At 45.6% G+C, this 27,053-nt stretch overlaps 1 protein-coding gene across 1 annotated transcript in view; it reads left to right on the top strand.

Annotated features, from left to right (window-relative positions):
- The window catches only part of NIPAL1 (NIPA like domain containing 1), a 157,282-nt gene that overhangs the window by 118,747 nt on the left and 11,482 nt on the right, over positions 1–27,053 (top strand). The window contains 1 exon segment of the mRNA XM_085642144.1: positions 19,362–19,522. Coding sequence (XP_085498270.1) covers positions 19,362–19,522 — 161 coding nt within the window.

Raw genomic sequence — 27,053 nt, 5'->3', positions numbered from 1 at the left:
TGTACTAGGGGCTTACAGAGGAGGTCATTCTAATCACAGGGGTACTCCAACGCATAGTGTCCCCTGTCATGAATGATGTAATATGTGACATCATCAGCAGTGGATTGCAGGTGCGCGAGTTATAGTTAGCAGAACTAACTATAACGGAGGAATTTCAATGGTTTTGTACGAGTGAAATGTCCAGCTAACTATAACAGCCCTGAAACCTATGGTTTTTTCAGTGAATATTCATATATATATATATATTTCAGTAAACCTTTCTTTTGTGCGATCCTCTGCGATCCGGATCAAGAAGGGAACGGACTCCACTTTGTTGTACCAAGTATAATTTATTTTTCTGTATTCGAGCGCTCTGCCGCCATGACGCGTTTCGGGCTTTGCAGCCCTTGATCTCATGACGTGCCCCCTGCATTTATCCCATTTTTAAAGTGCCAGTGCGTAGATAATTGCCCATAGGCATAGACAAAATACTACCATGCCACAACATTTATAACTCACTACTTTCCGTTGGTACATGATGTAAATGTAAAATACATTCGCAAAGATTATCTCATATCTCATGACTCATAATTTTTGAGCTGTAAGCTCACTTATCATAATGTGCAATTGTTAACGTATAAATACAATAAATAACCAGCACTTATTAAATCAGAGAAATACATATGTTAAAAACGTGTTTAAAATATAATATCTAAACATTATTAACATTGGCATAGGAGTATTAATCAGGTTTAGCAGCATGGTTTTCTGTCTGTGCAAAATTGGCAAATAAAGTGCAAAATTGTGACATAATATCACCTGTGTAAAATCCAGTCTAGAACAAAAATGTTTGTCCTACATATCAATTTATAAATTTAATATTTATAAAATTGGGAAGAAAAGTTTAGGGGAAAAGAGAGAAGAGAAGAGAAAAGGATATTAAAAAATATATATGTTTATGTGAGTATCGGAGTTCATATTGTGAGGGCCTTTGTTAGACAGGTCTGTATCGCTAATATTGATTAAGGAGTACTGGTTTCCCAGTTATTCATAAACTCCCTAAAGCCACGTATACAGATCTTCTGTCGTGTTCAGCCCATGTGGGCTTTTACTGTCCAATTCAAGGATATATTTGGTCTCTAACTTCCTGAGGAGAGACTCCCGATCCCCACCCCTTCTGAGAGCAGGGATGCAATCAATGACAAAATATTTAAGGAATTGTGTGTTGCTTTCATGAAATTCCCTAAAATGCCGGGCCACCGGATATGATGTAACCAAACTGGTGATGGCCCGTAAGTGCTGGAGAATTCTCTTGTGAACCTACAGTTTTGTGCTTCCCACATACTGCAGTCCACAAGAGCACTCCAGCACGTAAATCGCAAATTCTGTTTTGCATGTCATGTTCTTAATGATTGTTTTTGGTTTCTCCTCAAAAGGTGTTGTAAAAGATGTTTTATTTATAGCGTGTCGACATGCCTTGCATGTAGAACATTTGGAAAAGCCCTTACGTTTTGTCAGCCAATTGGTTCCTGATCTTATTTCTGGGCTGCTGCTAACTAGGAAATCACCAGTTGATGGTGCTCTTCTGAATGTGATAGTGGGATTGGCTGGGATAATCTCATTAAGTTGTGTATCAAGATGTAATAAATACCAGTTGTCTTTTATGATTTTGCTAAGACTGTCCCTTTGTTTGTTGTATGTCAAAATCAGTCTTATCTCCTCAATCTTAGTTGGGCACTCACCACTATTGCTTGGTTTGACTTTACTATTAGGTGGTTTAAACAGTAAGTCTTCTCGTCTCATGGACTTGGTTTTCTGTGTAGCCACATTGATGACTTTATTACTGTAACCCCTCTCTAAGAATCTGTTTCTGCTTTCTTGTTGAATAACCGCTAAGTCAGTGTCAGTGCTACAAATTCTTCGGATCCGCAGCATCTCCCCATATGGGATGCTGTGGATCGTATGTTTCGGATGAAAGCTTGAGGAGTGCAAAGTGGTGTTACCTGATGTCGGTTTGCGATAGAGTTTAGTGTGCAACTGGTTATTGTCAACATATACCTGAACATCAAGAAAACAAATTTCTTTTTTATCAATGGTACTTGTAAAGTGTAAATTGAGATTGTTGTCATTAATACAATCAACACAATTCTGTGCCTCCAACTCACTACCCTGCCAAATTACAAAAAGATCGTCTATATAACGCATCCATTTCATCACATGTTTGTCCATTACTGTAGCATACTTTACTTTCAAGATTGTCTCTTCCCAAAAGCCCATGTGGAGGCAGGCATAGCTTGGTGAAAAGCTAGCCCCCATAGCTACCCTCCTTAATTGCTGGTAGGTTTGTTGATTAAACAAGAAAAAATTGTTGTTTAAACAAAATTGGATTAGACTGATCAACATTTTGATGTGTTGGTAAAATTGGACCAGTCTAGTGGCCAAAAAATAATCTACAGCTCTGAGTCCATCTCTGTGATTGATTGGAGTATACAGGTTAGATACGTCCAATGTTATTAAAAGATAATCCTCTTTCCACCGATAGTTATATATCTGTCTCAGAAAGTCAGATGTATCCTGGATGTATGATGGTAATCCTTTCACGAGGTCTTGAAGGAAAGAGTCTATGTAAACCGAAATATTTTCAAGTAAGCTTTGTTTGGCTGATATTATTGGCCGTCCTGGTGGATTTTTGATATCTTTATGGATCTTCGGTATAAAATATATTACCGGCGTGATAGGATGATCTTTTTTCATAAATTTATATTCATCTTGATTTATGAGGTCAATGCTTTTCCAAGCCAGAAGTTTGGTAAACAGTTTGTTTTGTGCCTGTGATATTGCCTGTTTATTGCTCAATTTGTAGCATGATCGATCATTGAGTTGGGACAATGCTTCTTCCGTGTATTGTTGCAGGGGCCATACACAACATTTCCGCCCTTATCTGAATTGCGGATAACCACTTTATCTTGTTCTTTTAGTCTTTTCATCAGTTGGTGATATTTTTGTTGTTGGTGGCTATATTTCTTTTTTATTCCCGCTACTTTGTAATTCAGTTTCTTAATTTCTGCAACCACAGTCTCATTGAATACATCGATATTGTCTCTAGGCAAAATTGGAACAAACCTATATAATATATATATTAGCACACTCCGCTTGCAGTTTACTGCCGCTGATCTGAGTGACGGAGCACAGACCACGTTATCAGTGCACAAAGGTGTTTATTCAGACTCCTCAAACACCAGCCATCATGGCGCGTTTTGAGCCCTCCGGTCCTATATATATATATACACACACACATATTTACATATACATACAGTGCATCTGTGATTTGTTGCATGAGTCTCTCAGTCGATCTCTGAGTGCATTTGTGCATTTGAAACTAAGTATATGACTGTCTGGCTGGATCTGTGATTCAATACATGAGTGTCTATGTGGGTGTCCGAGAGGGTGAGTGAGTGGGTGCATGACTGTCTGATTGGGTCTGTGAGTGAGTGCATTAGTCTCTTAGTGAGTGTCTGAGTGGTTCTGTGAATGGGTGCCAGGGTCTCTGAGTGGGACTGTGAGTGGTTGCATCAATCTCTGAGTGTATCAGTAACTGGGTGCATAAGTATCTGAATGGGTCTGTGAGTGGGTGTGTGAGTGACTGTATGGGTGTGTGAGTTTCTGAGTGGGTCTTTGAGTAGGTGTACGAGTATCTGACTGGATCTGTGAGTGGGTGTATGAGTGTCTGGGTGGGTCTGTGAGTGGGAGCAAAACTCTCTGAGTGACTGCATGCATGTATGTCTGAGTGAGTCTGTGAATGGGAAGGTGAGTATCTGGGTGGGTCTGTGAGTAGATATGTGAGTACTTGAGTGAGTGAGTGGGTGCATGTATAGCTGAGTGAGTCTGTGAGTGGGTGTGTGAGTCTCTGAGTGTATGAGTGAGTGACTGAGTACATAAGTCTCTAAGAGGGTCTGTGACTGAGTGTGTGAGTGACTGTATGGGTGCATGAGTGGGTGTATGAGTGTCTGAGTGGGTCTGTCAGTGGCTGTGTGAGTGTCTCAGTGGGTCTGTGAGTACATACATGAGTGTGTGAGTGGGTCGTTAAGTGGTTGGATGAGTATCTGAGTGGGTCTGTGAGTGGGTGCATTAGTGCCCAGGTAGGTCTATGAGTGGGTGTAAGAGTCTCTAAGTGGGATTGAGACTGTGCACATAAGTCTATGAGTGGGCCTTTAAGTAGGTTTGTGAGTCTGTGAGTGGGTCTGTACATGGGTGCATCACTCTCCGAGTGATTCTGTAAGTGGGTGCATCAGTACCTGAATGGGTATATGAGTGGGTGCATGAGTAGCTGAGTGGGTATGTGACTGAATGTATAAGTGTCTGAGTTGGTATGTTAATAGATGTGTAAGTGTCTGAGTGAGTTTGTGAGTGTGTACATGAGTCTGTTACTGTGGCCAGCGAGGGTGTGTATATAGATACTATAGATAGTTTGTGTTATATATTTTCACCAATATTCGCAATGTCACGTGAAAGTCGCAACATCCCTGCAACATTACACATGTGGACACGCTGGTGGTCACTTTGCTGTCGCGAATATCACGCAAGATTCACAAATAATTTTGGACACATAACTTGTGGCACTAACACCCCCATTTCTAAACCATGGGGTCAGAGTACCTCCACCCTAACCCCTTATGTTAGCTTTCACAGAAAGTTTCAGCCGCGGGAACCATTCCTAATTGATAAAATAGCGGGCGCAACTTTCTGTTCAGATTGAGCCCAGTCAATCACAGCATTCCCACTGGCGTGCTCATTCGCGATATACTGCAAAATCTTCACAAAATATCTGCGACCATCGCAAATCACCACAAAATATTCCCAACCAGAGATATCACTATATTGTTTGATTTTAATTTCTCATAAACTACTGAATGGATTTGCACCAAATAACAAAAAGCACAATCTACTTAACAACATCTACCTTTCTGCCAAATTTGGTGTAATTCTGTCCAGCGGTTCAGGCTGTAGGTTCGACAACATGTTCCTATGGGAATTAACACAACAAACACACCCTTATTTCGCAGCCCTATTTTTCAGTAGCCCCTGCATGGATCACCCCAGAACTTTCTATGACACACAGAACCTACATTGACATTTGAAATTTAATGAAGATTGGTCAAACGATGCCAAAGTAATAGGCAAGTCAAAAAATGCTTTTCCTATGGAAACTAGGTCCTAACTATAACTACCTACTGGCGACCGCCAGTAGGTAATATATATTTATATATATGTTTGTGGTATTTGTATACCGCAAACCAAGCCACAAGGCAGGGGAGCTCTGTATAGGGTCAAGTGACAACGTCATTGACTGATTCAAGGAGTGACTGGAATCTGAGAGTATACATGGACTGTTTCTTAGTCATGATGTTTTATTCTTTAAAGAAGTTTGCCTTCAGCTGTTTGAACTGTAGCAGTGGTGGAGTGGTATGAGGATATCTATCTAGATCCAGGGTGCATAAAAGGAGTAAGCTTTTAGCCATGTGTTTTTTTTGTTGCACTTCTTCATCTCCAGTCTGATGGTGGCCAGGGAGGCAGTGGGCCAACAACCCTTGAGGGTAATGAGGTAATCAGACAAATTGGTGGGAGTGCCGGTCGTGTTGGCTTTGTACATGATGCAGCTGGTTTTGAAGATGGTGGGGGCTTCCTTGCTTCCATCTAAATACCTGAGGTGTGTTTGTCAGTGCCCCAAGCACAGATGAGTCAGTGTGCGAAGGACCACATGGACATGGATGTCTGATGAGGGACTAATGTGACCTGTGCTAATGTGAATGAGATTCAAGCAAGGAATATGGACCTCCTGGGGGCGTTAGGTGGAGCACAACCACGATGGCCGCACCGCAGTGAGGCTCCGGTAGCTTGGCCACATTATCCTTCATTTCTACTTCAAATACAGAGAGAAATCTGCTTGTAAAGCCTGCCGCCTGCTGTGGGTGGTGCCCTCCTGCGTGTTTTCCAGCCTTCCTGGACCTCCTTGGCTTACCTCCGGACGGCCTCTTTGCTGCCGCGGGGGGGTGAGCGGCGACGCGTTCGAAGCACTAAGTGGCCACCGCCACTACGTGAGCCCCGGGGCTCTGGGCCCCCGGAGACAAATCAGATGCCGGCCCTGATGCGAAACCTGGGATTGCCACACGCCTGAAGATAGCTCCCAGGGCTGCTGCTGAGAACTCCCTGATTGCAGGCCCTGGCCATCTGCGGTGGACCCGTTTGGAGAGGTGAGACTGCCACGCGCACGTTCCAAACCGGAGACACAAGGCGGGTGCGGCATGGGCTCCCATCGGCTCGGCTGTGGCCTCTGGCCATCAACCTTTGCTGACCTCCGCTGGACGCTACTCCACTTCAGTGCTTTACTCGAGGACCCTGGCGCGGTGCTGCACATTATCGCTCCCGACCCATACTGTGCCCTGTGGAACCAAGAATGAGGCAATTGATGTGGAAAACATTTGTGCGTGGTACGCTGCGACCCTACTACTCTCCTGTCCACCTACTCGGACCTTTGAGGTCAACTGTGGCAGACTATACAACCCTTTAGCGGCAGAGTGGCGGGGGCGCTGGTGTGGGCGCACGCTGCCACATTAGCCTTCACTTTGTACATGACGCCTATCTTCCATTGATTCGGGGCCGCTGGGACTGGCTTGTGGTGGTGAATTGCGGCACAGTGATTGCTGGGGACCCGAGCTCATTGCTGGCTGGCTCACCTGTCATACAACTCCTCCGCTTCCTGCTCTGAGCTGTCGCTTGCCTTGATGCACATCATTGCTAAGCTCCTTATACTATGACTCCATCACATCAACACCAACTCTACCCTGCTACTCACATCGTCGTTGCAAAGCGGGTTGTGTTCTGCTCGAGCTTCCTGAAGTATCTTCTAACTTCGTTCACCAGATAGCCTGACACAGGTGAGGCATCAACTGCAATCTACTGCATGGTGTCTGGCCTGCTCTACCGTGCTGCCATGGGGAAGCCAGAGGGTCGTCAAACTAAACTTGTCTTTGATGCAAAAAAGACTGTTGCGCGTTCTTGCATGGAGGATCCTGCACAATCTGCTGAGGAACAGTCACAGACACAGTCATCAAACCTCAGATGACGAAGTGAAAACATTACTGTTGGCAATGCAACACAGTCTCACGGCCTTACCCAGTAAACTGGACACAATGAACAGTCGCTTAGACTTCCTGGTCCTGAAAGTGGACAAGCATGATGAACAAATCAAGGAGGCGGAACGCCGTATCTTGGATACAGAGGACAACACTTCCCAGATGCAGCAACAAATGACGCAAATGGACAAGCTTCTGAAAGTAATCGCTGCCAAAAACGAAGACCTCGAAGCTCGCAGCCACCGTAATAACATACGCGTCATGGGCATTTCAGAAAGTGCCAACACTGGGCGCATGAAAGACTTCATCGAGCGCCTACTGCGAGATGCCTTTGGAAAAGAGGCCTTCTCCCCCCAACTTATTGTGGAGCGTGCGCACCATTCCCTCGCCCCCAGGCCTCCTGCTGGCGGTGTTCCATGTCCCATTGTGGCTCCTTAATTATCAGGACCGGGACACTGCGCTCCGGCTGGCGCGCTAGAAGAAAACATTGCGATATGAAGGCATGGAATTCACCATCTATCCCGACTTCACCGCTGCTGTACAGGAGGCACTCCGCAAGTTCTTGGCGGTGAAACAAAAGCTCCAGAAGGCGCACATTGACTATGCCCTCATGTATCCAGCACGCTTACGGGTTACTCACCAGGGCAAGCAAACCATATTTTTGAATCCACAGCAAGTTGAAGACTTTCTTAAACACATCAAGCGCCACTCGCCTCGGCGAAATTCTGATGACTGCAGCTCCAGACCCCAGTCCCCTGTTGTTGATGGCCTCCCGCAGTGAAGGAAGGCGCCAGGAAGTCTCTGAACTGTCAGTTTATGGCGGTGCTGCCCTTACGCTGCCACACAACCTTCAGTCCCGCATGTAGCGGAGAACAGCCTCATCTTCAGCGGTGGCTTGAGCTGCATACAGCTCGCTGGCGTCAGCTAAGTGAACTCAGCACCCATGGTGCATCTTGCTCTAGTGCAGAGGGCTAAATGTATAAATCAGACATTTGTATTTTGCTCTACCACATTGTGCCGAGCACCCTCCCCTTTACTCTCCCTACATCCCCCTGCTGCTGGGGTAGCTGTTTAGCAGCTTTGGGAGAGGGGAGGTTTTTATGGCCCACCAGCGATCCCCCTCATATGGGCAATCCCCCACACAACTTGCCTTCAAGTTGGTCATGTTTGACATGGATTGTATTGTTGGAGTTTTCTCGGGCTCTGGTGGGCTAAGTACTTCCAGCACAATTGGGGTGCTGCTGTGGGTGGTTTGGGTACTGCTAATATTTCCTAATGTCAATTTTATTGTTCAGCAACAAACAGACATGCCAACGCACATCGGAATAATTACACATAGTACTTTACATGCAACACTTCACACCAGCAGACTCCTGCCTAAACATGTCCCCACCTGCTGAGGCGCTGCACATAAACTTGCTTACGTGGAACGTTAGAGGCCTTGGGGATCCGCAGAAGCGCAGGGAAATTTTTACATATCTTGACAGACACCAGATACACATTGCTATGCTTCAGGAATCACACATGGATCCCCACCGCCCGCTAACTTTGGTTGCAAGTGGGCTACAGACTGCGTGTTCTCCTTCTACTCCACCTATTCACGGAGGACACTGATTCTAGTCCAAAAGAACACACCCTTCCTTTTGGGTGGGTCTTATAGCGACTCCTCGGGTAGGAGCTGTATGTTATGGGGTACACTGGGTATGCAATCAGTCACGCTCGTCTGCTGCTACGGACCAAACGTTGATGATCCCAATTTCTTCACTACACTTTGGGGCCAAATTCTTAAAATAGGCTCCACACATGTCATTGGGGGGGGGGGGGGGGGGGTGATTTTAACACCGCCTTATGCCCTGACACGGACAGATCTAACCCACTTCCTCATCACTACACTAAGACACGCTCACACATCTACTCTCTGACCATGGGCTTCTAGACGCTTGGCGTCATATGCATCCTGATGGGAGGGAAGGCACCTTTTACACTGCAGTGCACTCTTCCTGGTCCTGATTGGATTATTGGGCAGTCACATTTGGCCAGGACTTACCATTCCCCTGTACGCCTAGTGATCTCCCCTCCTAATCCTATTGCTACTCCACGTTGTTGGCGGCTTCTACCTGAGGCGTTGTTCGATACCGTCTTTAAGGCAGAATTGGGGGAAGAAATAGCTGTTTTCTTCAGGCGTAATAAAGGGTCAGTCACGCATGTAGGTACGGTTTGGGAGGCCTTTAAACTTACAATGCGAGGTACGTGCATTTCAAAAAACTTTGGTGTCCTCCATGACATCCGCCGTAATCTGCGCAAACTGGAAGGAGAACTGAAACAACTGGAGATGGGCATGTGGCAGGACGCGACAGGGACTCATGAGGTTACATTGAGAGACAAACTTTCTGACTTCAAGTAAACTGTGGAACGGGAGGCCCGCTTTCGTGGCAAATATACTACCGCTGAGAAATATGGGGAGGGAGAAAGACCTGGCAAAGCACTCGCGATGGAAATCCGTCAGCCTCGTTTTTCAAACTATGTCCCTGACATAGTCGATAGCACTGGTTTGCGCCACAGAGATAGCCTCGATATACAGCATACCTTCACAGACTTTTACTCTGATCTGTACAGCTCCCGCAGAACAGAGCCTCCAGACCTTTCTCATTACCTTGGGGATATCGCATTGGGGTGGCTTGGGGATCATCACAGAGAATTCCTGTTGGCACCGTTCGAAGATGACAAACTGCAGACCGCCGTCATGCAGATGCAGTCGGGGAAGGCTCCGGGCTCTGATGGGCTCCCCATTGATTTCTACAAAACTTATCTTGACCAACTACTCCCTGTCTTGCAGGAAGTTTTTCTAGAGGCACAGGAATTACAGATCTTGCCTGGTTCGATGAGGGAGGCCCCTATTACCTCGGTGTTGAAACCCGGAAAAGCTCCAGATGTGTGTTGTGATTCGTATCGCCCCCTATCCCTTATTAATACTGACACTAAGATTCTTGCCAAGATGATAGCTTAGCCTCCTAATGGATAAACTGGTTTTGCCGGACCAGGCTGGCTTCATTCCCAGTAGGGCGACTTCCCACAACCTCTGCACTCTTTTTTCTATCCTACAAAATGTTGACCCTCAACTGGAACTAGTGGCAGTCTTTTTAGACGCCACGAAAGCTTTTGATTCCATGGAGTGGGATTACCTTTTCACCATTCTCCAATGTATGACCTCCTGAGGCTTAAGCCGGGAGTGAAACGACGGTAAGGAATCCCCGCCAGAAACGCGATAATTATTTTGAAAACAACAATACTTTTAGATTGCTTTTAGACTGTTTTAGAAAGAATAATTTTTAAGATTTTTACACGCCTACCTGCACTGCACTTACTCGTGGATGACTCCGGGGGCCCACACTTGAACGCGGTACCACCATATTGGAAGGAGTGGGTTAGCGGGCTAGTGTTCACGGCCAGGGGGAGTTAAGAGGAGGAGTGGCACAAGCGGGCTTCCAGTTTGACCTCCTGAGGCTTGAGCCGGGAGTGAAACGACGGTAAGGAATCCCCGCCTGAAACGCGATAATTATTTTGAAAACAACAATACTTTTAGATTGCTTTTAGACTGTTTTAGAAAGAATAATTTTTACGATTTTTACACGCCTACCTGCACTGCACTTACTCGTGGATGACTCTGGGGGCCCACACTTGAACGCGGTACCACCATATTGGAAGGAGTGGGTTAGCGGGCTAGTGTTCACGGCCAGGGGGAGTTAAGAGGAGGAGTGGCACAAGCGGGCTTCCAGTTTGACCTCCTGAGGCTTGAGCCGGGAGTGAAACGACGGTAAGGAATCCCCGCCAGAAACGCGATAATTATTTTGAAAACAACAATACTTTTAGATTGCTTTTAGACTGTTTTAGAAAGAATCATTTTAAAGATTTTTACACGCCTACCTGCACTGCACTTACTCGTGGATGACTCCGGGAGCCCACACTTGAACGCGGCACCACCATATTGGAAGGAGTGGGTTAGCGGGCTAGTGTTCACGGCCAGGGGGAGTTAAGAGGAGGAATGGCACGTGCGCGCAGCGGACGTGCGTCAAAGGCGCGCCTAGGGCAAGCCCGCCTGCGCTCGTCCGCGTCTGGCCCGCGTCCAGCGCCATGACCCCTGCTTCAATTGCCAAATACCAAAAATTAATATCATACTCCAGAGAGGAACTCTTAAAGCTAAATACGAACATCAAGAGGGGATGTGGCACACCATTAGATCTAAGGTTTGAACCTAGGAAGTGCCGACACTGAAAGTTAAACTTCTGTTATATCAAGGTAAAAAATATCACCAGCCAAGAGGCATTAAATAACCGATCAAAGCCGAAGGAGTGGAGAGCAGTATTAATCAATGCATGATCACTGATTCGACATTATACCGAATTGGCGGATCTGATAGAAAGCCAGAAACTTGATCTGGCATTCATCACAGAAACGTGGGCTGATGCCACCTCAAACAAGGAACTAAATGCATCACTCCCTTCGGGCTACGCTATGGTTAGAGCAGACAGAGAACATAAGCGGGGCGGAGGGCTGACTATTTTTTTTAGAGAAGAATTTAGAGTGTTGGGTTGTGCTAGAGGTAGTTCACCAGAGTGCGAAACCCGGAAAAGCTCCAGATGTGTGTTGTGATTCGTATCGCCTCCTATCCCTTAGTAATACTGACACTAAGATTCTTGCCAAGATGATAGCTAATCGGCTTAGCCTCCTAATGGATAAACTGATTTTGCCGGACCAGGCTGGCTTCATTCCCAGTAGGGCGACTTCCCACAACCTCCGCACTCTTTTTTCTATCCTACAAAATGTTGACCCTCAACTGGAACTAGTGGCAGTCTTTTTAGACGCCACGAAAGCTTTTGATTCCGTGGAGTGGGATTACCTTTTCACCATTCTCCAATGTATGACCTCCTGAGGCTTGAGCCGGGAGTGAAACGACGGTAAGGAATCCCCGCCAGAAACGCGATAATTATTTTGAAAACAACAATACTTTTAGATTGCTTTTAGACTGTTTTAGAAAGAATAATTTTTAAGATTTTTACACGCCTACCTGCACTGCACTTACTCGTGGATGACTCCGGGGGCCCACACTTGAACGCGGTACCACCATATTGGAAGGAGTGGGTTAGCGGGCTAGTGTTCACGGCCAGGGGGAGTGAAGAGGAGGAGTGGCACAAGCGGGCTTCCAGTTTGACGTCCTGAGGCTTGAGCTGGGAGTGAAACGACGGTAAGGAATCCCCGCCAGAAACGCGATAATTATTTTGAAAACAACAATACTTTTAGATTGCTTTTAGACTGTTTTAGAAAGAATAATTTTAAAGATTTTTACACGCCTACCTGCACTGCACTTACTCGTGGATGACTCCGGGGGCCCACACTTGAACGCGGTACCACCATATTGGAAGGAGTGGGTTAGCGGGCTAGTGTTTACGGCCAGGGGGAGTTAAGAGGAGGAATGGCACGTGCGCGCAGCGGGTGCGCCGCGGGCCCGCCAAAGGCGCGCCTAAGGCAAGCCCGTCTGCGCCCGTCCGCGTCTGGCCCGCGTCCAGCGCCATGACCCCTGCTTCAATTGCCAAATACCACAAATTAATATCTTACTCCAGAGAGGAACTCTTAAAGCTGAATACGAACATCAAGAGGGGATGTGGCACACCATTAGATCTAAGGTTTGAACCTAGGAAGTGCCGACACTGAAAGTTAAACTTCTGTTATATCAAGGTAAAAAATATCACCAGCCAAGAGGCACTAAATAACCGATCAAAGCCGAAGGAGTGGAGAGCAGTATTAATCAATGCACGATCACTGATTCGACATAATACCGAAATGGCGGATCTGATAGAAAGCCAGAAACTTGATCTGGCATTCATCACAGAAACGTGGGCTGATGCCACCTCAAACAAGGAACTAAATGCATCACTCCCTTCGGGTTACGCTATGGTTAGAGCAGACAGAGAACATAAGCGGGGCGGAGGGCTGGCTATTATTTTTAGAGAAGAATTTAGAGTGTTGGGTTGTGCTAGAGGTAGTTCACCAGAGTGCGAAACCCTAGCATTTCATATAACACTCCACGACAACTACACGCTAAATGGCCTCCTCATTTACCGTCCTCCAAAAGCTCAGAATACCCTGCTGGAGAAGATAAGTCCTTTCTTAGAATCCAGTATAAAGCATTCTAACTTTACTGTATTAGGAGACTTTAATTTCCATTTAGAAAAAGAAGAGGACAAAAATACAGCAGCACTTATTGATTCCATGGCAAGTTTCTCCTTAAAACAGATTGTCAGTCAAGACACTCATTACGCAGGACATACCTTGGATGGTATTTTTACATCCAACCCCAAGTTAAAAATAGCGGAAGTTATTCCAGTTATTTGGTCAGACCATAAAGCAATAGTATTCACTTTACAGGATAACGGACAATCAAGAACACCTACTGATAATCGGGCTAAAACGACATACCAAGACTGGACAGATACTGATATCTCCAAGCTACAAGATGTACTAAGAACATCAAAGCCAAACTTAGAAACTGACTCAAATGGTATGGCCAACAGACTGCACTTGTGGACCAAATCGACGGTAGAGCTAGTAGTTCCTAAGAAAACCTTCCTGTCCAACAGGAAGCAACCCTCCCAACCCTGGTTCTCGTACAAACTTAGAGAACTTAAAAAGGCCTGCAGAAGGTCAGAAAGAAGGTGGAGAGCAAATTATGAGGATGCGAGGAAAAGAGATTATGCACAGATTTTATTTGATTATAAAAAAACTATTAAAGAGGAAAAGTCCAAATATTTTACTAATAAGATCTTAGAATCAAAAAATTCTTGCAGCAAATTGTTCGATACGGTGAAAAAACTTACTGGCCCTCCAGAGAGTTCTCAGAAGCAGATTGATTTAGAGTTCTGCAACACCCTGGGAACATTTTTTATTGACAAAGTGGAAACACTATATAAATCACTTAAAGATAGCTCACAGCTAGCCTCTGACGACAGCACGGCAGGAAATTGCTTCACAAAACCAAGTATGAGGTTTCTCTTCCGTCCGCCTTCAGAGGAGCAGATCAGACAAACAGTTATGTCAACTAAGTCTGGAGCCCCCTCGGACCCTTGTCCCCCTAAAATCTTTCACATGCTCACAGATATGATCAGTGAACAGCTTACAACAGTGTTCTCGGAAATAATAAGGTCTGGGACTTTCCCCGAATCATGGAAAATAGCATCAGTCCGACCGCTATTGAAAAAGAGCAATCTAGATCCTAATGAGCCAAGTAGTTACCGACCAATTTCAAGAATTCCCTTCTTCTCTAAGGTGTTGGAAAAGTTAATTAATACGAAAATTTCAACCTTCATCATGGAAAAAGATCTTTTAGACTACTCACAATATGGCTTTAGAGAAGGACATGGAACCGAGACAGCGTTGGTAATGGCAGTAGAAGAACTTAGAACTACACTGGATGAGGGAAAGAAGGCCGCCTTAATTTTATTAGATCTGTCGGCGGCCTTCGACACAGTCAATCATGGAATCCTAATTGAAAGACTAACAGAGTTAGGGTTCCATGACACTGCCACCACACTGCTTTCATCTTACTTAACAAACAGATTGTTTGCTGTAGAAATGGATGGATTGGTTTCTAAATCCTTCAATCTGTCATGTGGAGTGCCTCAGGGCTCTTCCCTTAGCCCCACTCTCTTTAATGTTTATGTGGCACCATTGGCGGCCCTAATCAGGAAAGCTGTCTTCTCGGTAGTCTCATACGCCGATGACACACAGATAGTGGTCTCGGTGTCTGACAACGTAGAGGAGACAGCTGACCGATTTAAGACCTGCATGGTACAGATTAATACCTGGATGCAGAGAAATTACCTCAAACTGAATGGAGGGAAAACGGAGGTATTGCTATTTGGAGCAAAGACATCCTTCTGGTCTCCAAGATGGTGGCCGGCTGACCTAGATGAATGTCCAGCCCCAGTCACAAAAGTGAGGAACCTAGGCGTCACAATAGACAAAAAGTTAACGTTTGAATGGCAACCCTCCCAACCCTGGTTCTCGGACAAACTTAGAGAACTTAAAAAGTCCTGCAGAAGGTCAGAAAGAAGGTGGAGAGCAAATTATGAGGATGCGAGGAAAAGAGAGTATGCACAGATGTTACTTGATTATAAAAAAACTATTAAAGAGGAAAAGTCCAAATATTTTACTAATAAGATCTTAGAATCAAAAAATTCTTGCAGCAAATTGTTCGATACGGTGAAAAAACTTACTGGCCCTCCAGAGAGTTCTCAGAAGCAGATTGATTTAGAGTTCTGCAACACCCTGGGAACATTTTTATTGACAAAGTGGAAACACTATATAAATCACTGAAAGATAGCTCACAGCTAGCCTCTGACGACAGCACGGCAGGAAATTGCTTCACAAAACCAAGTACGAGGTTTCTCTTCCGTCCGCCTTCAGAGGAGCAGATCAGACAAACAGTTATGTCAACTAAATCTGGAGCCCCCTCAGACCCTTGTCCCCCTAAAATCTTTCACATGCTCACAGATATGATCAGTGAACAGCTTACAACAGTGTTCTCGAAAATAATAAGGTCTGGGACTTTCCCTGAATCATGGAAAATAGCATCAGTCCGACCGCTATTGAAAAAGAGCAATCTAGATCCTAATGAGCCAAGTAGTTACCGACCAATTTCAAGAATTCCCTTCTTCTCTAAGGTGTTGGAAAAGTTAATTAATACGCAAATTAATTATTAATTAATAAGAAATTGGCCTCGGCCTTCTGGGGTATACTGAAAATGATTAACAAAATCCGTCATTTTATTCCACTGGACTCCCTGAAAACTGTGGTTGTTGCTTTGGCCTTATCGCGACTGGATTATGCCAATACCCTTTATATGGGTCTCCAAACACAGTTTCTAACCAGACTTCAAAGGCTGCAAAATGCTGCGGCTAGAATGATTTTGGATATACCTAAGTTTGAGCCTGTCTCCCTCAGACTGAAAGAACTCCATTGGCTACCTGTGGCCAAAAGAATCATCTTTAAGTCACAATGCCTAGCTTTTAAGGCACTGCATGGGAATGGATCACACTATCTCAAAACACACATAAAAAAATACATTCCATCCAGGAACCTAAGGTCCTCACAAGCTTGTCTTCTATCAGTACCCAGATACAAGCAAGCACGATGGGGTGGCAGGAGCTTCTTCCTGGGAACAGCAAAAATTTGGAATAGTTTACCTATATCAATAAAGAATAGCAACTCACTAATGACTTTTAGAGGGTTGCTTAAAACATGGTTATTTAAGAACTAACTATCTAAGTATCTGGTGATCCAAGCAAAATTGCATAGAATCCCTGCGTGTCGTTCATAGCGCCAAGACGCCTCTGGGCAATCGTGCGCTCTATAAGTCTATAAATCAAATCAAATCAAATGTATGGGCCTTCCCAAAGGTTTCCTTACGTGTATGCATCTCCTGTACACTTCTCCATTAGCCAGAGTTCTTATCAATGGCCACATCTTCCCTCCCTTTGCCATTACCCGGGGCACGTGGCAGGGCTGTCCGCTTTCCCCACTACTTTTCGTCTTGGCCGTGGAGCTCTGGCTGCCTGGCTCAGACAACATCATAATGACAAGGCTCTTCGCTGCTTCCTTTGTCCCATCTTAATCTCACTCTACGTGGACGATATTACTCTACACATCCGGAATCCGTCACAAAACCTCAATCCATTACTCTGTGAGTTTGTCCATTTTGGCGGTCTCTCTGAGATCCATATCAACTGAACCAAGTTCCAATTTTTCCCACTCACCAGTTCTGTGTAGTCATTTGACACGGATTACCTGATCGAATGGTGCAACACAGACTTAAAATACTTGGGGATCCATGTTACCACTGATGGTGATGGGCTGACGAGGCTCAACTATGGGAAGACGATGGATCATAGCTCCACCTGCATAAAAAGGTGGATTGTCCTCCCACTCACTATGGCTGGTCGTATTTCTCTCATTAAAATGGTCATCCTTCCCAAACTTTTGTACTTGTTTAAATATTCCTTACGACCCCGGTCGTCATTTCTTTTCCTCCCTGCGCTCGGAATTAACTAGATTGATCTGGGGCGGTAAACACCCGAGACTTCAGTGGGATATATTTGCCCACCCTTACTCTCAGGGGGGATTCGATGTTCCCAGTTTCGAACTGTATTATCTCTGTGCCCAAGCCCACTACGCCCATTTTTGGTTTCACCCCCCCCAGGTACACGCCTCATGTGGCGACCAAGCACTGGTTGGCGGACCCCGTTCCGCTTGATGGGGTTATACTGATGCCACTTACACCGCGTCCTCGCAATCTGACCTCTGTGGACTGCACAGTAAGGGCCTGGCAGCGCATCTCTGCTCGTCTGCAAACTCCTATGTTATATTTGCCTCTGCTTCCCCTTACTTATCATCCAAAAATGCCAGTTCTGCAAGAGGGTGCTTTTAAAAACACTAAAGCCAAGTACAACATTTCTACCTGGGGTGATCTATATTTGCAAGGGAGATTCCGCACGTCGACGCAGCTGTTTGCTAAGTCACCGCCTTCCCCCATGGACATTTTCATGTACATACGACTATGACAAGGCATCCAAGAATACACTCCCACATACCCACAGGAGCCCCCCGATGTCTTACCATTACGCCACGTACTGCTCACTGATAGTGCCTCGCATTTAGTGTCTACCCTCTATCACAGCATATCTCTTGACATCACATGTTCCCCCTGCACAGCAAGAGATAAATGGTTCCTGGAGCTAGGGCATGCACTCACTGATCAACAGTGGCTGTATTGCTACAAGCAAACTACACAAATCTCCTTCAGCAGTATACTACGTATTATTCATTATAAATTCCTACACTGTTTATACTATACCCCGGTCAGGCTCCACATATATAAACTCTGTGATAATAATAAGTGTGATAGATGCGGCACAGACGCTGCTGACTTTCTACATGTTGCCTGGGAATGTAGCTCTGTGCTGGCATACTAGCAGCAAGTGACCGCAGCTCTACAACTAATGATATCCTCCACGTTGTCCCCCTCTACCCTCCTTGCCCTTCTTGGCTACACGGAAAAACTTGCTGAAAAACATCGCAAATTTGTTGCCTTTAGCCTGCTGTTGGCCAGGAGGTGCGTAGCGTGCAGATGGGGTCGCGCAGAGCACCTAAATTTAAGGAATGGATTGGTGACATGATCTTTTGGCAGGATCAGACATTTATCTATTCAGAGCTCCTACCCCCATTTTCCGCCCTAGAGATATTTGGGATCCACTTAAAGCATATCTCCTTGAACGCCCTGACATGACGGACCGTGATACTTGCTCTCACCAAGCGTCCCGCCTTACGCCTTAAACGTTGTTTGTTACCGTGTTGTATTGATGTGTGGATCTGCTCTAGATTGTCCTCACTTACGCTTCATGCAGGGGATTTTCTACATGAATGATGCTAGTGTCCTCTCGTTCGTTGAATTGATTATGTATTTGTCGCATATTTCTTATGATATGTGTCATATCCTACCGTTTTTATTTTCTTCTGCTGGACCCTGTCTTATGTTGGCATGCTACCCTTGAGTCGCAATTATGCATGTACCTATCTGTGAACTATGTATACTATACTTGTTGTTATTGCTGAAACTTAATAAATACATTTTTTTTTAAAAAAGGAATATGGACCTCCTATCACCTGTTTTGTTAGTAAACAGTAGCTGTGGTGGAGATACAGTGGTACTCTTGCACTCCTGGCCCCTGGTGTTGCTGCACCTTCTGCATTATAGATAACTATGCCACAGATCGGTGACCACAGCTTCTGATGATGAGCTCAGAGTGATTCCGCCAGTTACAGTTAAATGTCAGCATAATCGATTCAGCCCTTCATCATGCTAAGGTCAATAAAAGAAGCATCATCAGTAGAGTAATAATAACATATGTGGTTTACGAAATTATAAAATTCAAAAGCCTACGAAAATGCCTTGCGGAAAGCAAATTGTTATACAGAAACATGGCGGAGGCTTGACAATAAAGAGCGTTCAACAAAGAAGCTTGGAGCGAGCTGTCACCAGGGCCAGAGGGGGCGTGATGTCGGTGTGATGTCACCTCACTGAGAACTTGCATGATTTGGATGATGTGCCGCCAGGCTCTGTACATCTTGCACGGGGCATGTATTCAAAGTCACAACAGAATAAATATTAAGAGACTTTCTATCTTTTGCCTCACACAGCGCGGTGCTGTCATCACATTTCCTAAACGAGAAGCTTAACCTTCACGGCAAACTGGGCTGTGTCCTGAGTATTTTGGGATCAACAGTGATGGTGATCCACGCGCCTGAGGAGGAAGAGGTCACTTCTCTGCACGCCATGGAAATGAAGCTGCGAGACCCAGGTATGTTTGGTGCACGGCTAGACGTGGGTTGTAACACAATGCCATGCATCTGTTTCCTTTTCCACCCCTTCTGATTCAGGAGGCGGGCTGCTGCTACAGCCTGCAGATTCCTGGGAGAGCACCTATTGCTTGTCGGCAAGCTGCTGATTGAGCCTGTGAGGCTTCGATTACAAGGGCCACCGTAAGTATGATGGGGCCACTAAAATGAGTTTGCAGCTTCATTGGAATTACGAGGTCTAGGGCATGGGTACTCGCAAACTTTTGCCCGGGGACCACAAAATACGGTCTGTGGTGTGACCGAGGGCCGCACTCATGACAGCAGGGTGGCGATAGGGGGTCTGGGTGGGTCAGGGATTGTGCAAGGAGGTCTACAAAATTGTTAAATAAACTGGCAAGCATTTATTTGTAGGTTAATAAACGCTTGCCTGTTTATTTAACATTTTTTTCTGAATGTTAGTGCTAAGCCACTAAACAGCAGCTTGTGTGCTGCTGTTCCCTAGGAGGGCCGCATGTAAAGGTCAAGAGGGCCGCAAGAGGCCCCCGGGCTGTACTTTGAGTATCACTGGTCTAGGGGATCACTGTGGGCTCAGTATGTTTCACCCGCAGACTGCAGCTGCCAAGTTGCAAACGTCATAAAATTTGTGACTGCAAAAAGAATTTTCACAATGTACAAATGCCCTTTTATGAGTCAGAAAAGTTTTCTGTGCCTTTGGTATCCTTTTCAAATAGCAAATTAGAGGCGTACCAAAGTGTGGCGGGATGTGTCTTCCTCTTATTTACTATATGAAGGGGTAGATCAGTGGTTAGTGACTGCAGTTGTGGTCTCAAGCCATTGATCAGTTTCCGACTCTCGAGGTTGGAGTAGCAACTGACTCACAAAGGAGAAACTGACCCTGAGAGACAGCTTCTGATTAGGGAATCATGTTGGTGAACTCGAGGCAGAGGCAGCTCCTCCTCTCAGAGCAGAAGAAAGAAAATGTAAATAGATAATAACGTTGTTATTAGCATTTTGTTTTCCATAGCTTTGGGGCTGGTGGGGTGGGGCTGGTGGTACAAGGGGAGGAATGGTTCATGCACTTAAGTGCGCATGACGGTTTGGCCAGCCGTCTTGGGCCAGCCAAACAGTCATGCACACTGTGCATGTTCCCCACCAGCCTGTAATGCACAGCCTGATAGGGAACATGCACAGGTTCTTAGTCCCCGTCTAAGCACCGAATCACAGCCCTCAGACCAATCACAATGCAGCGTTGTGATTGGCTTAGGGGAGTGTGTGCTTCCTGCTGCCAGGACTCGCCGGAGAAGCGAAAAGACGACGGTGGGGAGACGGTGACTGTGAGGAAGTAATTGGTTGGTTTTTAGGTCTCGCCTGAGCCAGCGCTTTAGCGCTGCTCTTGCGAGAGCTTTTGTAAAAGGGGGATTTGGAAGTGCAAACCTGTGCTTTCAGGCCGCCAACTACAGTGCATGTGTTTGAGAACATCAAAGCGGCCGCGAAAGTGCACACCATTTGCCACCCCCTCCCTTATCCCACTTCCTGCTTGTTATCACATCCTTGCTGTCTTGCAATCTTCCCCGTTATCTCGCTAAGCCAGTTTCGTTTTATGTTCCTGTTTTTCCCGAGCCCAAAACATGACTGCTTTGCAAGACTGCATTGTTCAGCTGGCACAAAAACACATAATCCCCAGTGCACAAGTATTTCAGAGGCGTGCAGCGAGCTGCTTAGACATCATTCCATTTGTATTTCTGGCATTCAGGCAGGAGAAGAGAGCAAAGCAATCATGTCGCTTCCTGAAGTGCCTTAGAAAGTGGAGAGGTTTATTCAAACCGCTGTCTTGTACTCGAGATGCATTTCACCCTCATCTCTTCTTTGATAAAGAGCCTCGCTCTCTGCTCACTGTAATTGCCAGCCCTGCTTTGCAGCACTCACTATCTGCACAGGGTCCGCTTCATTCAAGTGTGCTCGTCCAAGAAATATTCGAAAACTGTATGAACATTTCTTTCAAAACTATGAACATGTCAGGGAGCTGGACATCGTAACCGATATTTTGACACTACTGGAAGTCCCTACATCCTGTATGCACACACTGCCTCTGCAACCCATGCTCAGAAGAGGAAACACAAACACTTAGGTGATGGACTATTCCCTGAGGAAGCCCCCCGAATCTGGAACAATTGAGGGTCAAGACCCCGCCAGTTCTGACCTCCGCATCCAATCAATTTTCTTTCCCTTCACTTCTCCCATACACGTTTATTGTCAAATACACGAGTTAAAGCTATTTGTAAATCACAATGCCAATAGGCATTGTTATTTGCAATGTCAATAGCTCAAACTCGCGTAAATGCGAGACCTAATGCATTGCAAATGCTTGTTTTGTTTGCTGTTTCCCCACTGCCTCCCTTGCCCCGCAACCCCTGTTCTACTGCCTCGAGGGGAGCAAGGAGTGGTTGGCCTCCCTAGTGTTTTTACAAATGGGATGCATTTATTTTGAAGTAGTACTCATGCCTTTAATGGGTGCAGGCTGCTTGTAGAATAAAATGTTTCCCATTTGGGAAAGCAAGTGTAGGGACGGAGGATTGCTCTGCTTTTTCGATCATATCCTCTGCATTCACAGCCAATTACAGCGACTATAAAGTTGTGATCCACCTAATTAATATTCATTACGTGGTCGTTTTGCAGTGCCATGTGAATGTACAGCTTGTGATATATCATATTAGTCCATAAGCGGCATCGCAGATTGCATTTCGATTTGCAAACCAGTCAGTGTACAGACTGCATACCTCTTTCTTTAGAATGAGAATACTATACATGGCCTTAAGTCCTTTCCTTTTATATATATGTCTTAGCATGTAATGTGCCGTGGGCCCTCTTTCTTATTGTGCCAAGTTAAATTCATGTCGGATTCTCATCCTTGTTCGTGGCTTTCAGTTTTAAAGTTAGCCATCGCTGGGTGCTAATGTTTCAGTCGTCTGTTCGTTTGCTCACAGTCGATGTGCTCCGCCTACAGACTAAACACAGGTACTGCATGCACAAAAAAGCCTGCATTGGAAATGCTCGTACCAGGGAAGTAAGGGATCTTGATATTACGTGCGCTTAAGAAGAGAGAGTACCCTTTCAAATTTACCGAAGCAGTTCTTTCAAGGGCAAACAAGGTTTCATATTTCCAGACGGCTTTAGTTAGGAATTATGGTGTAGTAATACAGTGGAATTGGGAGCATTCAAACTCAAGAGTTTGAAACAATGTATTAGATCATGGGTACTCACAAACATTTGCTATGGGGCCACAAAGTATGGTCTGTAGTGTGACTGAGGGCCGCACTGATACCAGCACAGTGGGGGTAGGGGGTCTGGGTGGGTCAGGGATTGTGTAAGGAGGTCTAATAAAATGTTAAATAAACAGGCAAGCATTTATTTGCAGGTTCATAAATGCTTGCCTGTTTATTTAACATGGTTTTCTAAATATTAGAATTCAGCAACTAAACAGCTGCTCGTGCTGCTATTCACCGGGGGCGGAGTAGGGCCGCATGTAAAGGTCAAGAGGACTACAAGTGGCCCCCGGGCCGTACTTTGAGTATCACTGTATTAGACTTTACCATCGGTGAAAACTGACCGAGCATAAGCATAATTAAAACTGGAGAGATTTTTAGAGGCAGCTCTAAATAAATAGGGACACAAAACTGAACACAGAGGACCAAACAATAGCAGTGTTAGTGGTAGGCCATGAGGGCAATGTGGCGCGGGGTTGGTAATACATCTGACCATGAAAAGGGCGCTAATGTTATTTCCTTACCCAGTCACAGGAGCAGCAGCTGACTGGGTCACGGCATCACCCCCTTCAGGAGCATTGGTCCTAAGTGAGTGCACAAAAGTGCACTTGAAAGCATTTTGGCCAAGTGGCAATAGTCAAGTCCTCATACGTTTAAGCATTACTTAAAGGTCTCCCTTCCCCCTCCCTCCATGAGTCTACCATCACTTTATGTTTGCCCTTCTGCATTCAATATGGTCCTGTCCACTCGCTATTTCTCCTACATTCTCCTCCCTGTATCCGTCTGTCTATTTTGTTTGTACTCTCTATTTTTGCCTATGCTTCTTTCTTATCTCTCCCTCCTGTCTCCTTTTTTCTCTGTCTTATCCCTTGATCCCCCCTTTCTCTCACTCGTTCCTTCTCGGACCTTATCTAGATTTGATTATGATAATCAGTCCTTTAAATGGGCTGGTACTGTCCGGCACTGAGTACTGGCACTTTTTTATTTTGAGAGGATAGTACCAAATGTCCCAAAACCTATCGTGAGATACGTTAAGGGATGACTATTTGTAAGCATTTCGAGAGTCCCCACTGCAAATAGGCTACTTGTTTATACTACTTATGCAAAGATGCAGTTACAACTTTTCTACTATGTGGCCTATCCTGTGCTAGAAACTATCCCCACCAACCTTAAGAGCAAATGTTGAGTTAATGGTTGGTATCAGATGAAGAGCAGGATTCCATTTTTAACAGGAAGAGCTGCAAATGGAAAGATAGCATCGAATTCTGTATTTATCCTCGATGTTCGAGTGCTTCCTCCGCCAGTACCATGAGGGACGGCAGAGTGCCATCCCAGTATTGAGGTACATCAGCGATAGCTGTTGAGCATCTGGCTTCAGTGCTTCATTTGCAGAAAAATAAGTCCCAGGGCTCTCCTCAGGAGGCCACTGCAACTTGTGACACACATTGCCCCTGCCAGTCCTGCCATTGATAGTAACAACAGAAGTATTAACATTCACACTCCTACAAGGGTTACAATTTGGACTATTTCAGGCCCCCAGAGCTATAAGAATGGCTTGGGTGGCAGATAATAGTATATGGAGGTAATAAATAACTGTTGTTGTGGTCATCTCCAAATTAGCCAGACAGCACCACCTTGTGGCAGACTGTCACAGGCCTCAATGCTGACAATTAAGTGCTGGTGCATAGCACCGGGAACTACAAGCTCAAACTAAGCACTCCCTGGCTTAGACTAATTGAAGCCCAGTGAGTTCCAGGTTTATGGTGCAAAGTCCGAGAAGGACTGGCTGAAGACTGGATTTTCCCAAAAATCGGAATTGTCTCTGCTGAGGTGCCCTTTTTGTGCACAGACGACTCAGGAACCAACTTAAATGGCAAGACCAGGCTTTATCTCGCCTTTATATGTTAGTGCGGCAGTCATGAATACCCAACGTGCTTCTATTGATGGGAGCTTTGTGTTTTCAATTTCAAGGGCTCCTTGCAGAAACTGAACAATGTAGAGGGAACTGTGCCTCTGAAAGAGGTGAACATTTTGATTATTTTTCTATGTGTAGATATGTAAGTACTATGTGAGATTTGTATGGAGCAAACCTAACCGAATGACAGAGGAGCACTGTTCAGGGTCAAAGGCAAAGATAAAGTCCAGGCAGTCACGGCTGGCATGACTCGCAAGTGGGGGGGGCGGGGGATCGCATGGAGAGGAGGTCGCGCGGGGAGGGGGTCGCACAGGGGAGGGGGGGTTAATTTAATAAAATTAAAAAATTAAAAACTTAGCTTCGCCTCCGGTCCCGCGTCGCGTCTCCTGCTCTCTCTCTGCTCACAGGAAGCAGGCAGCCTCCCTCTCCTCCCTACATGGAGAAAACGGGAGAGTGCTTGTGACTGGTTTGGTCGGCCCTGGGGCTGACCAAACAGTCAGCACCCATAACATTGAGCTAGCCACTTCTCCCCGAACCACCCACCTGCCCGCTCCCAACCAAACCCTTCTCCTGCTTTCTCACAGTGCGAGAAGCAGAAACATAAAATGGTATTTATACCATTTTATGTTTCTGCTTCTCGCACTGCGAGAAAGCAGTGAGGCGACGCTCCTCCGCCCACATGGAGGAGCCGCCCCTGAGTCCAGGGCCGGCTTTAGAGCTGTTGGTACCCGATGTGACAATTATTTTTGGCAGCCCCCCTACCCATGACCACCTCCTCGGATTCCCTCATGACCACCAGGCAAAAGTGCCCCTCATCTCTCCATAGCCCCTCTCTCACATACATTTCATTTGTTTTAAAGTACTGGTAAAGGCTGACTTCACTAATAAGAATGCATATCTACCCAAACAAACACTTTTCAGCAACTTTAGGAATAGATAATGAAAGACTAAGGGAAAACAGAACATATTAACCTATTTTATGCAGTTTGCATGCAGCTCTTTGATGACAGTTCATAACAGTCACTGTTCTATATTAGGATGTATCTTATGAACTGCTGTAACAAAACGATCTCTATGACAAAAGCAGTAATCCACTCAGCTTTCCACATAAAATACAGATCAGTGATCTGCACGGTTAGAGTTCTTTACAGCAGGCGTATTAACCCTTTGCGCAACTTTATAGCGAGTCAAAACTGTTCCTAGACAAAACTCTGATCTCTTTCTCTAGCACAAACATTAATCACAAGAATCATCTTGACATTTTTAATGCTGCCAGAAAACTAGATGCACACGGTACTCTGTCAAAGGTGTTTTTAAATTGTAAGTTATTACTAAGATGGTGATCCTCCTCCTCCCACCCCACAAGGTCAGTGCCCCCTGCCCAGGTCAGCGCACAGTGCGGCTGCACCAGTCGTACTGCCCTAAAGCAGGCCCGGATAAAGTCCATGTGTGATTCAAGGGTTAGCTGGTTTCCAAGAGCGTTGGTGGACTGTTACTTCATCAGCTGAGTCAGGCCTGATGGACACTGGGATGACATTCTAGATCCTGGGTGTGAAGTGGAGAGGGACTGTTGCTTTGTGTTTTTTTCTTGTTGCCCTTCTTCATCTCTAATGTGATGGAGCCCTGGCTGTCTGTGGGTCAATAGTCATCAGAGACTGTGAGCTCGGCAGCGAGATAGGCACGGGAGCTGGTCGTCTTGACTGCAGATGATGGGGATGGGTCTGAAGATAGGACTGACCTGCAAGGGGAACAGATGGGGTTCCATCAGGATAGGGGTGATGTGGCTATATTCCTTCAGCCCTTCGATGAGGCATGCTGCTGGGTGTATGGTGCCCTTAAGGCAGGCCAATGTGAGGTCTGGGAGGCCTCTGGGCGGAACATTGCCAGTAGCCAGATGCAAGAGTACAAGGAATTGGTCAGCAGTTCTGATGCTGCATTCTTGGAGCATTTTTTTCACTTTATGGTCGCAGAGAGAGCTGGTTCAAGGCTGTCTTGATTTTATTGGTGTTCTTTGATGTTGAGCTCGGACTAAAACCAAGTGATTTGGTCGGAGTTCAAATCTGTCCAAGTGCATGTGTGTTGTTGCTTCTTGTTGTTGATGAATAGCAAGAATTCTATTTTGGTGGAATTAAGCTTCAAGGAGGTGCTGGACATCCACGTCTGGGTGATGAGAAGGTCATTTGTTCCATTCAGTGTTTCATAGTTGCAAAGAGCGACTATGCTTTATGTTCAAGGGCTCAAAAATATTGATAGGATGCCTTTACTTTGCTACAGCATGCATGATACATCAACTGGTAGTCCTTTAGCAGGCTGTTTTCTGTTATGTGTCTTAGGAATTAAATGGTGTTTTGTCAA

Source organism: Triturus cristatus, chromosome 2_2, assembly GCF_964204655.1.
Source record: "Triturus cristatus chromosome 2_2, aTriCri1.1, whole genome shotgun sequence".
In the NCBI taxonomy this organism is placed as follows: domain Eukaryota; kingdom Metazoa; phylum Chordata; class Amphibia; order Caudata; family Salamandridae; genus Triturus; species Triturus cristatus.
Note: the sequence above shows the minus strand (reverse complement) of the source record. Positions and strands in the feature narration are given on the sequence as shown.